General features: G+C 41.4%; 1 protein-coding gene across 7 annotated transcripts in view; it reads right to left on the bottom strand.

Annotated features, from left to right (window-relative positions):
* RBM33 (RNA binding motif protein 33) overlaps nucleotides 1-16681 on the bottom strand; it is a 173164-nt gene that overhangs the window by 122744 nt on the left and 33739 nt on the right. For all 7 annotated transcript variants that reach the window (XM_075922763.1, XM_075922761.1, XM_075922758.1 and 4 more), the window contains exon 7: nucleotides 9022-9193. In XM_075922763.1, the coding sequence (XP_075778878.1) occupies nucleotides 9022-9193 (172 nt within the window). The remainder of the gene's footprint in view (nucleotides 1-9021; nucleotides 9194-16681) is intronic.

Genomic DNA, 16681 nt, shown 5'->3' on the forward strand with positions numbered 1-16681 from the left:
CTTCTGTTCTGTACATTTGTCTTATGTCAAAGACCTCTTTTGTACATTTGAACAAATTCAGATAATGCCATTTTTAAGAAACATGAAAGAACTAAATAATGCACACATTCTTATGCAATTTATTTTCCTGTGTATGCGCCTCAAAAAAAGGGGGGTGAACTTTACAGGTAAACAAAAACTAAATATGCATTACAGATTTTGGGTCCATCTACAACTGAGAGCCTGATTACAAGAACTGTCCCCAATTCGTTTACAACATGGCTAAACGCTGTATAGGAGATGGCACTGTACAAGGACCTAGAGCTAAGTCAAAACTCAAGGCAACGCCCTTTACTAGGTCAGGGGATAACTATGCTGTAACTGAATCAGGGGACTAAGCTATAGTATAAGTGTTGACTAACATACAAAGTCTGCACTAATTTTTATAAAATAGAGTGAGTTTCACCAGCAGCATGCAGAAGAAGCATACTTTATTTTAAGGAGGCCCATTTAGTGACAAGCAATACAATAAGCTAAATACTTAACTAGAAAAATCATTAATAAATACGGTGTAATTATTTATTATACAAATATGCAACCTACTGCTTTTGAAACCAACTTTTCCTTTCATCTTAACTGGAAACTAAACAATATTAGAACATGTATTTGCTGTATGATAAAATTAACTTACAAATCCTTTTATAAATAAAAATAAATAATAATCCATGTTTAATGTTACAATTTGAAGGGGCAGAATCAAGACATTTGATTCTCATAATACCATCAAAAATTGAACGTTTTGAAAAAGTATTTATTTTGCATGTCTGAAAGCATTGCTGGGTATAAATCAGTTCACACTCTAAATGACTCCTCCCCCCCCCCCCGCCCTCTTACTCCCCCACCCCGCTTTCCATTCCTTCTCTCCCTGCCCCCATCCCCAACTATTTATTTTGGAAATGGACCTTTAATACTCCATTCATCTGAAGAAGAGGGTTGTGTCCACGAAAGCTCGTATCACCAGCACATATTTTCTTAGTCTTTAAGGTGCTGCTAAACTATTCATTGTTTAAGTCTTTCCAGTTAGTCTATAACTCGGCTACCCCTCTGATGCTTCTACTTAGTTATTTTCCCATTCTGTATGGTCCTTCACACAACCATGTGGTGAAAAATCTAAAAGAATGTGATTAAGCCACAAATATGGCATATGAAACAATAGCTAAAGCTACTTAGATCACTGATTTAAAGTTACTTTAAGTGATCTCATTAAGCTTTGAAGTTCACAGCTGACTGAGGTGTCTCTGTGACAGGAGCAAAAATAGGAACCCACTGCTGTTCTTACTTGGTTGGAGACTCTTTGTGTTTGAATTGTGAATGCTGTATATTTGCAATACAAAAGGTAAGAAGGGTTTAGAATTTTGAGTATTACAAATTTAGCAAAAACTGCAGACACCTTAACATTCACTATATATTTGAGCAGTTTTGGGCAAGTTGCTGGTGAGAAGATGAGGCCAAGTTGGGCAAGGAGGAGAAAGTTGGATTACTGGCTGGTGTATGCTTCTGTTAGCTAAAGCAATATACAGGCAGTCCCCGAGTTACGCGGATCCGACTTATGTCGGATCCGCACTTATGAATGGGGCTCTCGCGCCCCGGAGCTCGCAGGCAGCGGGACCGCCCAGAGTGCAGCAGTCCCGCCACCTCGACCTCCGGGGCGAGAAAAGCTGCTCCGGGTGCCCCTGGTCTGCTGGGGACCGTCTCCAGCAGACCAGGGACACCTGGAGCAAAGCCGGGGAGGCGAGGGGTCCCGCACCTCTGAGGCTTTGTTCTGGCAAAGCCTCAGAGGCGCGGGACTCCGCCGCCACTGCCGCTTTGCTCCCGGTGCCTCTGGTCTGCTGGGGACCGTCTCCAGCAGACCAGGGACACCTGGAGCAAAGCCGGGGAGGCGAGGGGTCCCACACCTCTGAGGCTTTGTTCTGGCAAAGCCTCAGAGGCGCGGGACTCCGCCGCCACTGCCGCTTTGCTCCCGGTGCCTCTGGTCTGCTGGGGACCGTCTCCAGCAGACCAGGGACACCTGGAGCAAAGCTGGGAGGCGGAGGGGTCCCGCCAGAGCAAAGCCTCAGGGGCACCGGGAGCGAAGCCCCAGCCGCGGCGCGGCACCCCGCTGCCACTGCGGCTTTGCTCCCCGTGTCCCTGGTCTGCTGGGGGGTGGGGGGGTGCAGCTAGTGCCCCCTCCCCCCCCGGCAGACCAGGGAGATATGAAGCAAAGCCCCGGGCCTGTGGTAGAGCAGGTGGGGCGCTGCCGGTTGGTCCCGCAGCACCGCTCCTTGGTGCTACTGGACCAACCCGGCAGCACCCCAGCTGCTCTGCCCCAGGAGTCCTGATTCTGATCAGCAGCGGCTGAATCAGGACACCTGGGGCAGAGCAGCTGGGGTGCTGCTGGGTTGGTCCAGTAGCGCCGAGGAGTGGCGGCGCTACTGGACCAACCCAGCAGCACCCCAGCTGCTCTGCCCCAGGCGTCCCCAAGTCAGCCGCTGCTGAAACTGACCAGTGGCTGACTACAGGAAGCCCCTGCCCTGGGCTTCCTGGAATCAGCCGCTGATCAGTTTCAGCAGCAGCTGACTTGGGGATGCCTGGGGTTCTTAAGTTGAGTCTGTATGTAAGTCAGAACTGGCGTCCAGATTCAGCCGCTGTTGAAACTGATCAGTTTCAGCAGCGGCTGAATCTGGACGCCGGTTCCGACTTACATACAGATTCAACTTAAGAACAAACCTACAGTCCCTATCTTGTACATAACCCGGGGACTGCCTGTACTAAGCAGTAATTCCTCTTCCCATCCAGCACCTGGCTTTGGGAGGACAACAGCCCTGTGCCAATCAAGGAGAATGTGCAAGGTCGTTTTAAGAAGGGGGAAAGACTTCAACTTTGTTAAAATCTCAATATGCTACTAAAAGATCTCACCAGTTACTTTAAAAATATTTATAGGTACTTTTTTCCCTAGCCACTTAGATCTCATACAAAGAGAGGCTTGCTAGGAGCAGCTTTAAAGGCTTGGAGAGATGACTGCAGCCCTTCGCCAGATGGAATAGATTATGAAAAGAAGGACAAACTGCACTGGACAATTTATTGTCTTGTAGTTTGTAGATAAAGATAATGGAGTTCTGATCTAGCACTTGTGTCTCATTTTTCTTCTTGTGTATGCAGGCTGATGCCCGTATATAATGTTTCAAGGTACAAATTTCAGTTGTGTTGGTCCCCAAAAATGCGGTAAATTGGGGGAAAAGGAGAGGTGCCTACAACTGTGTACTCACAGCTATTCTTCCCATTCTATGAACTATATCTAGCAGCGGACAAACACAGATGACATGCTCAATTTTTCAGCTAACAAATACAGTTCCTTAAAATTATGAATGTAACAACAGGGTTAGACTGGATACTGCTCTGTGGCAAAACTACAGCAGCACTACTATGAAGATAGTGATTATTTGGATATGATTTTGTTTTATTGCAGTTTAAAAAAAATTAACAAATATTTCATTGTAGGACTGTGAAAGCACTTAGAAATCAAAAGAGATAAAGTGTTTTAATTCTTTGCCCTAAAAGAACAAAAATCAACTTGGAGGTTCCAACTTTATCCCTTAGCCCTGCAAACATGCATCTGCATAGTACTCCACTGCAGTCAGTAAAGGCCCCTTGCAGCTGTGCCATTGTACTGCTTTGGTGAAAACGCTACTATGCTGATGGGAAAGCTTCTCCTGTGAGCATAGTTATAGGCAGTAGCTATGTCAGTGGCAAAAGGTCTCCAATTGACAATGTGCTATTTATGGAGGAGAAGGGGAGTTTAGTATTTATGTTGCTCAGGCGTGTGGATTACTCATATTTCTGAGTGATGTAGTTATACCGATAGGTGTCTGGAATGTTGACCTGGCCTAAGACTCCACACAGGAGTATAGTGTCTGTACATTTATGTGATCTATGTGTAGACTCAAAGTCTGAATCATGATATTTTGTGTGCTTCCTGATTGGAGCACTCAGACTTGCATCATTACTGCATTGTATGTTTCCACATGTGTATGAAAGTGCAATAAATTTAATGAAATATTTTATTTCAGACCAAAAACTCCCTTTGTTCAAAAGTTAGATGTTATACCAAGCATAAATGGATTACATTGTACATATTATTGCTGATATCAGCATCACTATACAGCAATACTGCAGTTCCAGCTGCTTTGTGTATGGCTTTCCATAGCATGGAAGTCATTTTTTTTTTTTTTTTTTTTTTTGTAAATCAGAAATAGAGGGAGGAGTTGCTGGGAAAAGCAGGAAAATGGAGAAGAGCTGTTTTTAAGAACGCTGCTGGCTTTCGATTGTACCAGCCCAAAAGAAGTAATTCCTCCTCTTTCCTTGAAGTTTGTTGCATACATGCATACACAATGTAAGCTCTATATAGCCAGCCAATAATATTACATGGTCAACACTGAGTACATAAAAAAGCTTTATTTAATATTTCTCTCAGAGGATGAAATGAGCACTCTCAGAAGCTTGTTTTATATCCTTCCCAGAACATGTCTCCCTAACATCTTTTCAAAACCACCAATTATATTTTCTTTGTTAAAAACCCCACACACATTTATGAAGTTTCAACACCATTCATGAGAGAATAATTTTTACATTTTATATATTTATTTTCCCAACAGACAAATTCAAATCTTAACTTCACAATTCTCTCTCATACGCATACACAGTTAATGCAGTGAATCAGCAATTATTTTTCTAGTGGCTCTAAGTGTCAAGATTAATTTCACTAACCCTGGTAATAAAATGGTTTCAAATGACATCTTTAATCAGCAAGTAAGAATGCTTCCCTCCAATAGAGACAAGCTGTCACTAAAGGTCACCAAAATGTGACAGGATGAAAATTACGTTTGTAACTTCAACTGAAATGTTAATTTCTCTTTAAGTGTTTTCTCAACTATGTCCAGACTGTAAAGTAAAGAGATGTAGCTATGCAACAAAGTTTCATTTTTAAATCAGTAATATCTATTAACAGTAATCCCAGGAGCAGGGCTGGTATTTATATGCAAATGACAAATTTTGCATTGCTGTTAGTTTAACAGCTAAAAAGCATCAATTATTGCATGTCCTTTCATTAACAGAAACAAAAATTAAACAAATCACATTTACAGAAACTGTTCTAACAAAAGCAACTGGCAAAACATACAAACATAGAACTAATCAAATGCTATTTATTTTAGTTCGTAAGTCATTTTATTTTTTTTTTGTAATCTGAACCATGTCTCAAACCACCCACAAAACTTGATATAGACTAATATAAAAGCACTGTTCCCCTTTAATCTCTTAAGCATTCAGTTATTACAAAGCCACTTGGATATACTTCAGTCTGTTTACAGCCACCATTTCCCTTAATACTAGCAGCTACAAAATTTTATGCAAGTGTCTACAATAGTTCAACAGATTTCATTTTAAAAAAATCACTTCAGTTAAGCCAGCGATACACTTGTGTGTAGACTAGACATACATATGAGGGTGCTAGTGCATTCAGGATCACCTCATATCTAGACTACTTATGCATTATTATTAGAATGCTTTGGAGTGAAGCCTTTCTAGAGAGCACCTCTCATCCCCATCAGTATGCCTTCATCAAGGCTGGGCAAAATACTGCCCCTGGGGCCAGATCTGGCCCGTGGATCACCCGCTGAGACCCTCAGGCACACAGTTGCCATGGGTTTAAAGCACAGTCTGGTGGATCTCTGCTCCGGAAGGAGAGGGAGGCTTCGTGTGATCTCCCCACCACCAGCCCAATCCTCAGCTCCTACTGGCCAGAAACAGCCAACCAATAGGAATTGACCCCAGCCAATCTCTCAGCTCCTATTGGCTGGAAACAACCAAACAATAGGTACTGAGAGTTTGGCCTGGGAGATGGGGGCAGCACAAGCCTCTTCCCCCTTCCAGAGCTGAAAGCCACATGGACGGAATAGCCTGCAGCTCTACGTGATCTGGGGCCGCAGCAGGCAGGGAGCCCAGCCTGCCTTGGAGGTGTTGGCCAGGAAAAGCTAGGTAAGCATCTACCAGCCAGAGCCTGCCTCTGGCACCTCTGCCCCTCCCACAACACGAATCCCTCCCTCAGGTTGCTATCCAAACCCTCTGCACTCCCCTGCCCCAGGTCACAACTACCTCCCAGGCTCTGTACCCTCTCTTACACTGCTCCCCCAGGCCAGAATCCTCTCCTGCACCCTCCCAGACCCTGCACCAACCCTCTGACGCAGGTCACAACCCCCCTCCTTCACCCAAACTCCCTCTCAGAGCTCACACCATCTTCTGCACCCCCGTCTCTTACTCCATAAGCCTTTCTGTACCCAGCCTCCTTCTACGACCCTGCACCACCTTGACAGAGAAGTGCAGCCCTTGACCACTTTCCAAAATCTTGGCGTGTCCCCCACCAAAAATGATTGCCCATCCCTGTTCTATATAGAGAACAAAATATGAGTTCATTCATTGGCCAGATTTAATAATAGTCTTCTCTGATTTGAAACTACCAAGATCTCAGGGTCCACTGAGATTGTCTCATTCATACATTTGACATGGATTACATGCCATGAATTTTGCTGCGCCAATCAGACCTACATCTGTAGCATAATTCTTGTTGACAGGATTCGTCAGAGCGAATACATTTCTGAAATAAAAACTATTTCCTTTCTCCCCGCCCCTCCTTCCCCTCAACAGCTTGAACTCATTGATTGTCAAGAAGAATCAAATTTCTTACACCATTTTTCTTCATTATTCTTTTTTTTTTTTGAGTACCTAAAAGGGTGTTATTTAGGAGGAGGAAGAAAAATTGTTCTCCTTGACCTCTGCTGATAGAACAAGAAGCAATGGGCTTCAATTGCAGCAAGGGAGGTTTGTGTTGAACATTAGGAAAAACTTCCTGTCAGGGTGGTCAAGCACTGGAAGAAACTTGTTTAGGGAGGTTGCTGAATCTCAATCATTAGAGATATTTAAGAGCAGTTAGATAGACTATCAGGGTATATCTAGACTACATTGCTCCATCGACGGAGCCATGTAGATGAGGTTTCTAGAGATAGGGAAATGAAGCGGCGATTTAAATAATCGCCACTTCATTTCCCTTTTTCGAGTACACTAATCTACATGGCTCCGTCGATGGAGCCATGTAGTTTAGACGTTCCTTCAGGGATGATCTACAGGATGCTTGATCCTGCTATGAGTGCAGGGGATTGGACTGGACGACCTCTCAAAGTCCCTTCCAGTTCTAGTATTCTATGATTCGTACTGTTGAACTACAGAGGAATCTCAAGAACGGCAATTCGGAGGAGTCTCTCTGAAGCAAGATATTTTGCCTTGATGGAGTTTAGGAAACTGGTGGTTATGGAAGGAAAAAAGGCCCTTAATCTCCCTCCATAAAAGATGCTCTTACAGGAAAATCTGGAGGTTTAGGACACAGTGGCTTTCTTCTGAAGGTAAGCAGAAAGAACCTGATAACTGAATTAATGTACACTAACTTCCAGTGAGAGGCTCTTTCCTTGCTACCTTCTTTACCTGAAGAGGGACCAGAGTTAAAAAAAAACAAGAGCCCTTTACTCTTGTGAATATAGCTTCTGCAGTCTTCCAAAAAATATTCCAGACATCTTACAGAAAATTTTAATACCTCATGGGTGGCGCCATAAGTATCTGCAAGCATCAATGTCAGCACCATCTGCACTCAAGGCCTTGCAGACTAATGGCATCTGATAAGCTCCCCTCCCATTCCCTCTCAAGTTAGCTGCTTCATATTTTGACTCTTCAGGAAGACATCCAAATCTCTTTCCACAGTTTGAATTGATACTTAAGTTTCTGCAGTAGAACTGTGATCACTGTACAAAGGCAAATACTTCACCGACAGCCATATTTTGAATCTGGCTAGTCTTGATTCTAGATCATTGTGTATTAGCATCTAATCCCTGTAGTACCAAGCACTTCTAGCATCAAATGCTGGTACTGATTACATCAAGATACTGGTACTGATTATACATCAAGATATATACTAAAAGTGCTGCATTATCTGAAATCCAACACAAACAGTAGCCTCAGTGATTCTCAACAGGGCAATGATTTTTTTTTTTTTAAATATCACAGTATCAAATAATTCAGTATTACCACATAGGAAGACTTGGTGAAAGTAACCCCTTTCCAAGATACCTCACTGTGACTATTTGGACAGATGGACTAAAACTGGGCAAATAAGAGAAAGCCGAAAATCAATTTATCACTTTTTCCACTGAAATTGCACATAATGTCATAACAGTTTATTAGCTAATAAATAAAAAGTCTTATTAGGAATAGCATATAATGGCTTTCCCACTTCAATGCTGAAACACGTGCCAAGCAAACATTCACTGCAGCTGGATATATCCTGTGTGCCAATGTACCAGGGCAAGTTGTTTTCAATCAGTGTGATATTTACTATTATTGTGAGCCTTAACACAAGCATGAAAATCTGCAGGGGTTATTTATAAGTTGGAAATACTAAAACAGTAGTGGGAATTTCCCCAGTGTATAGCCAGCTGCTGTTTAAAAGGCATAGGTGCTAAAATGAGGGATGCCAAGAGTGCTGCAGCACCCTCTGATTTGAAGTGGTTTCCATTATGTATAGGATTTTCAGTTTGTCTCGATGGCTCACAATATCCCCTATAAAAAAAACTGTTCCAGAACCCTTGTTAAAAGGACAGCCTGATGAGAAGATGGGGCTAAGTGGTAAGAGGGAGAGAAAGCTTCAAAGAATACACATTGCATTGGCTTTTGAAAAAGCATATTCTTCTTCTGATTATCTGAAGGAGGAGGACAACTAAAACTATTAGGAAAAGAAGCAACAGAAGACTGGACAGCTTGGATATAGACAAGCAGAATCTATGGCAAACTACATTCTTTTAACTTAAGAACAACATTTACTGGCGAATAGGGTTTTACATAATTAAATGCTTTCCTTTCTTTTATTGTCATTATTTATTATAGTCCATCCCCACAGAATCTTACCCAAAGTTTCTGGAATGTTTCTCCTCTCTCTTGTTATGTCTGAGAGCCTAATGATTGTTCCTTCTTTTCGTTCAGTTTTGAAACGCTGTCGTCCAGATTCTTCATCCTCCTCCTCCTCTTCATCAGATTCTTCTTTTGTTTCCTCCTGAAGTTCCAGAGTTTCAATAGCTGCCTGCATCACAAGAAAAAGAGATGTATACAAACTAGTGTTACCAGAGACATTCTCTCTCACACTAGAAACAACCTTTTTTTAAAAGAAAATCTGGCAAGATAAGAAACATCAATGTCTTGTATAAGGGCTCCACTGTCTATACCTTTCTGGTATGAATAATTGTTGTGCACACATTGAGAACAAGTGATTCACCATATCTTATGGGTTTGCTTGGCTACAATATACAATAACTACATATCTAAGGTATACATGATTTCTGTAAAACACTTCTAACCAACTGTTGGAACTAAGCAGGGATGGGGTTCACCTTCTGAGGAAGGGGAAGAGAGTATCTGGATTCACACTGGCTAATCTAGTGAGGAAGGATTAACTAGGTTAGATAGGGACAGCGGAGCAAAGCCCACAGGTAAGTAAAAAACATGGAGACCTGGGAGATGGGTCGGAAATGGGAGGGAGCATGGGTTATAACAGAAGTGAAGGAGGGACAAGGCAGAACGGGGGCAAAATCAAATCAGTATTTTAGATGCCTGTATACAAACACGAGTAGTACGGGAAATAAGCAGGAACAACTTGAAGTGCTAATAAATAAACATAGCTATGACATAGTTGGCATCACAGAGACATGGTGGGATAATACACACGACTGGAATATTGGTATAGAAGAGTACAGCTTGCTCAGGAAGGATAGGCAGGGGGGAAAGGGAGGTGGTGCTGCCTTATATATTAACAATTGATACACTTGGATTGAGATTGAGATGAGCATAGGAGAAAGACTTGTTGAATCTCTGGGTTATGTTAAAAAAATGGTGATGGCAAGCCAGGGAAGGGTGATGGCATGCTAGTGGTATACTAACAGACCACCTACTCAGGCAGAAGAGGTGGATAAGGAAGGCTTTTTTAAACTAACAAAATAATCCAAAGCACAGGATTTGGTGGTGATGGGGGACTTCAACTATCCAGATATCTTTTGGGAAACTAACAGCAGGGCAAGATTATCCAGTAAGTTCTTAGACTGCATTGGAGCCAATTTTTTTATTTCAGAAGCTTGAAAAAGCTACTAGAGGGAAGTTGTTTTAGATCTGAATTTAATAAATACGGAGGAACTGGCTGAATATCTGAAAGTGGAAGGCAGCATGGGTGAAAGTGAACATGAAATCAGAATTCATGATTCTAAGGAATGGTAGAAGGGAGAACAGCAAAATAGAGACAATGGATTTCAGGAAGGCAGATTTTAGTAAACTCAGAGCTGGTAGGTAAGGTCCCATAGGAAGTAAGACTAAGGGGGAAAACAACTAAAAAGAGTTAGCAGTTTTTCAAAATAACATTATTAAGGGACCAAAATAAAACTATTCCACTGCATAGGAAAGATAAAGTATGGCAAGAGACCATCTTGACATAACCAGGAGATCTTACATGACCTAAAAATCAAAAAGTAGTTGTATAAAACGTGGAAATTAGATCAAATTGCAAAGGATTAATATAATATATAATGCAAGTATGCAGGGGCAAGATTAGAAAAGCAAAGGCACAAAACGAGCTCAATCTAGCTAGATACATAAAAGGTAACAAGATAACATTCTACAAATAAATTAGAAGCAAGAGGAAGACCAAGAACAGGGTAGGCCTATTGCTCAATAAAGAGGGAGAAACAGGAAATTTTGAAATGGTAGACGTGCTTAATAACTTCGTTTTGGTTTTCCTCAAAGAAGATCGATGACAACGGGATGCCTAACATAGTGAATGCTAGTGGAAATGGGGAACGTTTAGAAGTTAAAATAATTTTTTTTTAAATTGCTTAGAAAACGTAGATGTCTTCAAGTCACCAGGGCCTGATGAAATGCACCCTCAAATGTTCAAGGAGCTGATACAGGAGGCATCTGAACCTTTTAACTATCATCTTTGAAAAGTCATGGAAGTCAGGAGAAATTCCAGAAGATGGAAAAAGGCAAATATAGTGCCCAGCTATTAAAAATGGAAATAAGAACAACCCAGGAAACTATAGAGCAGTCAGTTTAACTTCTGTGCCAGGGATGATAATGAAGCAAGGAATTAAAAATTCATCTGCAAACATCTGAAAGAAAGTAAGGTGATAGGTAACAGCCAGCATGGATCTGTAAAGAACAAACCATGCCAAACTAATCTTATAGCTTTGTTTGATATGATAACTTTTATGGTTAAGGAAGAAAACAGTGGACTTGCTATCCCGAGACTTTAGTAAAACATTTGATAATGTCTCGCGTTACCTTCCTAATCAATAAACTAGGAAAATACAACCTAGATGGGGCTACTACAAGATGGATGCATAACTGGATAACCATTCTCAGAGATCCACAGTCATGCTGGAAGGGAGTTCCGCAGGGGGTCAGTTTTGTGACCAGTACAGTTCAATATCTTCATCACCGATTAATGTGTGCTTATTAGGTTTGAAGATTGTACCAAGCTCAGGCGGGGGAGAGGGCGGAGGAGGGTGTTGCAAGTGCTTTGGGGGATATGGTCATAAATTTAAAAATGATCTGGAGAAATGGTATGAGGTAAATAAGATGAAGTTCAATAAGGACACATACAAAGTACTCCACTTAGGAAGGAACAATCAGTTCTACACATAAGGATGGAAAGTGACTGTCTAGGAAGGAGTACTGCAGAAAGGGATCTAGGGGTCATAGTGGACACAAGCTAAATATGAGTCAACAGTATGACACTGATGCAAAAAAAGCAAACATTACTCTGGGATGCATTAACAGGACTGTTGAGAGCAAAACATGAGAAGTCATTCATCTGCTCTATTCTGCACTGATTAGGCCTTAGTTGGAGTACTGTGTACAGTTCTGGACAATACATTTCAAGAAAGATGTGGAGAAACTGGAGAAGGTCCAAAGAAGAGCAACAAAAATGATTCAAGGTCTAGAAAACATAACCCACGAGAGACTACTGAAAGAATTGGGCTTGTTTAGTTTAGAAAAGATGACTGGGAGGAGACATTATAGTGGTTTTCAAGTATCTAAAATGGTGTTACAAGGAGAAGGGAGAAAAATTGTTCTCCTTGGCCTCTGAGGATAGGACAAGAAGCAATGGGCTCAAATTGCAGCAAAAGGAGGTTTAAGTTACATTAGGAAAAACTTCCTAACTGTCAGGGTGGTGAAACACTGGAATAAATTGCCTAGAGACGTTGTAGATTCTCCATCATTGGAGATATTTGAGAGCTGGTTAGACAGACATCTATCAGGGATGATCTAGACAGTACTTGGCCCTGCTGTGAGGGCAGGGGACTAGACATGACAACTCTTGAGGTCCTTTCCAGTTCTAGTATTCTATTAATTGTATTTTTATTACAGTGTGTAAGAGAATATTTTGAATATTCTACCAGAACCAAATCAGATTAGCCCACAACTTTTAAAGAACAAAACCACATCAAATTTCCTGTGATGACAGAGAAAAATGACTTTCCTAGTTCCAGGGTTTGGATACATTCCGCCTGGATTATTAAAAAAACACTGATAAAATAAATTAATTCTTCTTAGTGTTTAAGACTCAGAGCAATTGAAGATATCTACAATTTCTAAATTATACTCCTTTGATTAGGTACAGTTTTACTTATCTTGAGAAAATATTCTAGCGGAAATGAAGTTTAAATTCAGCAGTTTCTCATCTCATCAAAATAATGAAGAATGTATGTTATGCAGTAACCAGTTTTAATACACTAAAATCGGCATAATGGAATGCTGTTGATCTCAAGTCAAGTCAGAAATTATCTTGTGGGAGCAAACCTTCATTAGTCACAGAAAACCAAAGCCCAAGCATCAGTCTCTCTCTAGACAGTCTAATCTCCACCCAGTTCTTCCCATCCCTCAGAAAAAAAAAAAAAAAAAGTTCTCCTGTCCTGGGACAGTGGATAGAAAACGTAAAAATGTTAAATTTGATTGATAGTTAGAAATTTAAATTATATTATATTATAGCATTATTTGCCATGAAAGACTGGGTTTCGGTTTTGTTTAAACATACTAGCAATCCAATTCCTGATTTATTGGGTCTCACACACACAAATTTTAGTGCCAACAAATGAACTATAACTTTTTTCCTGTATGTTGAACTAAAAGCAAGACATGATTTTGTATTCTAAATTGGGGCACTTAAAGTATTAAATCATAGGAAGCAGACAAGGCAGAAATACGTAGGAGCCAATTAGTTTCAAAGGCAACACACATCAAGTCTAATTTTCCCACTGCAACTGAATGCAATAAATGTTTAGGCAACAGGAAAAACAGGATGGAGCTCTTTAAAGGTCCCAACTATATTTAAATTACAAGGAAAAAGAAAGGTAAGGCAAGAAAAATGTGGGCAAATTGGGAAAAAAAAGTCCATAGAAGAGCAAAAATGATTAAAAGGCCCAGAAAGCATGGCTTATGAGGCAAGATTGAAGGAAAAAAAAAAAAAAAAACCACCACCACACCCCATATACACACTTTATTTAGTCTGGAAAAGAGAAGATTGAAAAGGGACATTATAACAGTCTTCAAATATCTAAATAGTTGTTATACAAGGAGGAGGGAGAAAAATTATTCTCCTTAACTTCTGATGAATAGGTTTAAACTACAGCAAGGGAAGTATAGGATGCACATTAGGAAAAACTTCCAAATGTCAGGGTGGTTAAGGAGGTTGTGGAATCTCTACCATTGTCTAACTTGCTTTTTAAAATCTCCGAGTACCTGTTAGGACAGTCTAGTGATGATGCTCACTCCTGCCATTAGTGCAGGGGACTGAACCTGATGACCTCTCAAGGTCCCTTCCAGTCCTATGATTTTATCAGTGTGGCTCCTATAGCATCTAGAAATCCTGCTGTTGAGTAGAAAGACAGTATAATAATGAGACAGAGACAAATCAGAAATTAAATTTGGCTCTACAGCATGTCACGGAGTATTAATGCTAAGCCTTCCATATTTTTAATGGTTTAATGTAGGTGATTAATAGATGTATTGTGCTTTGATATTAGTCTGATACCTGAATTCTCATCTTCAAAGTCTCATTCATGGAAGCAACTGAATGTTTCATATTGATGGAGCCATTAGATCAGTGTTTCCCAATTTTATTTGGCCACGGAACCCTTTTAAACTCGAAAGAATTTCGCAGAACCCCTAATAACAGTATTATATACGTAGCTGAAAAAGTAGACCACAAATAAGAAAGTATAATAATATACAAATGCTAAACAAGGTCAAGAGATCAACATTTAGTTTAATTGCACATATTTAAAAACTACATTTAATGTGTACAAAAGATAAAGCTCAAAAACTTAAAATGCATTATATCGGCAGTGTTCAATGCAAACAATGGTTTTTCTTCTTTTCTCGGCAAATTCTGTTTATATTTGGTTTAATACTGGAAAGTTGGATTTGCATACCTGGCGCAGCATTCAGTCGATTTATGTTTTTTGTTTTTGCTGCTGCGTTAATTTGAACAAGTATGTGCTGGCAAAAGGTAACAACTGATGAATTGCACGTCTTGATAAAGCTGAATATACTTGACATAAACCACCCCAAAATGTAATCAGAAAAATTTCTTTAAATTTTTGTATTAATTGGCCTTCTGAAGCGATTTCAATTAGGTTTTCATAATCTTGTGTACAAAAACGGACTGGCTTTTCTGTTTACTTAATGGATTTCAAATCCAGTTATTGTCACTTATGGTTGGAAAATACTTCATGATGTTTGAGTATGAATTGCAAAGATGATCTGCAATGTCCTGGCCAGGAGGGAGGGTACAAGAAGAGACTTGGGGCAGGGTGCCTGGCCAGGAGAGAGGGTACAGGAGCGGTCTTGGGGTAGGGTGTCAGAGCAAGCTGAGAATGCGAGGCCTTGGCACGGGGAGGGAAGTGAGTGAGGTGGATTTGGGTGCAGGAATGAGGAGCAATGCTTACCTGGCTTGGCACCCTGCTGCAGCAGAGAAAGCCTCCAGGCAGCATGCTCTTGTTCCCCCAGCAGGAGGGATTCCAGCACAGCTGCAGCACCAGGTCAGGCTTCCCGCTGGCAGGGGTGTCTGTGTCTGTGTCCACCCCGACCTTCACCACCAGACCAGACTCTGCCGCTTCCCCAGCAGGCTAGGGAGGGATGCAGGGGGGAGAGAGACCAACAGCACACACAGGGGCAGCAGGCCTGAGCACACCCCGAGGGTGGTCAGAGCCAAAACATGCCCTGAGTGGGAGGGGCAGTGCCCCAGCCAAGTTCCATTCTGGGATCGGAGTGCAGGCAGCAATTTAAAAATGGCGAGGCCCAGGAGTGGCTACTCAGCACCCCTTCCCTCCGAGCAGCAGCAGTCACTGCAACAAGCCGCCACCTGCACACGTGGGGGGAAGGGAGAGAGAGGGGGCGCATGCTTCCGTACCGGAGGTCCCATGGGACAGGGGCAATCCTGCGGGGTAAGGAGAGGGCCACACCATGCGCAGTGGTGAGGCAGCCGCAGTGGGTGGTGGAGTTCCCAGAGCCACGCACCGCCAGGAGCCCACCCTCGCCGGCACAACTCCAATGGGAGCTGCTTGCAGGCTGTGCAGGGGACGGGGGAGTAAAGTTTTCTCACAGAACCCTTAGGTTTACTTTGTGAAACCCCAGGGTTCCGTGGAACACTATTTGGTAAACATTCCATTAGATGAATCACTTTTGGATTAGTTATTTTCTCAGAATAATCCTTTCACCCCCACTTGGGGATGCATATAAGTCTGTCCATGGTAATTAGCTTGTGATTTGGGACAGAAATACTGTTGAGCCCTGAAGAATAGCCCAGTTATGAGCACAAGCAAGTTCTAACCAGCAGATTACAACTGGAAAGTGTGGCAATTATACTGGGAGAGGAAATGCATTACCAGGGAGAGAAATGATGATAATGGAAAGGGTGAACAAAACAATGATTTATTGCCTCAAGAGGTGGGTCTCAGTTACCAACATCTTTAGTTACACTACATTTTCAAGCTGATAATTAAGATAAAATATTGTTGACATTTTTGTCAATAGCAAGAACATAAACAGCTAAGATCATAGCCAAATAACACCACACACTATGAATTTACTGATTCTCCTTCGAATAAAGGATCAGATATTAGTACATTGCTTTTACTAAAAAACTACAGGCAGGCAGTCCTATAAATCTGAGGCAGTTTGAAGTTTCTCTGAAAATATAGGCTACGGAACAAGTAAATTTCTGGTCAGTTTTTAGGTGGGTCAAAATCTAGCCGTAAATAGGCTGACAACATCTTCTTTAATCTATAACTAAAAAGAATCTCAAAGGATTTAAGCTGATGGAAAAAGTAGGTAACATAAGATGAAGAGGTGCATATATGTAAAAATCACTAATTATATCTTTTCTAGTTATACAATTTCTCTCATTCTCCCAGTGGGTTCGAGCTGGTTAAATTTTTCTGCTGTTGCTGGAAAGAAGTCTAGAGCATATTATGCCCAACAGCAAACCAACTCCTCTAAGGTCTCAAACTGTACACTCATGATG

The sequence above is a fragment of the Pelodiscus sinensis genome, chromosome 2, assembly GCF_049634645.1.
Source record: "Pelodiscus sinensis isolate JC-2024 chromosome 2, ASM4963464v1, whole genome shotgun sequence".
Classification (NCBI taxonomy): Eukaryota; Metazoa; Chordata; order Testudines; family Trionychidae; genus Pelodiscus; species Pelodiscus sinensis.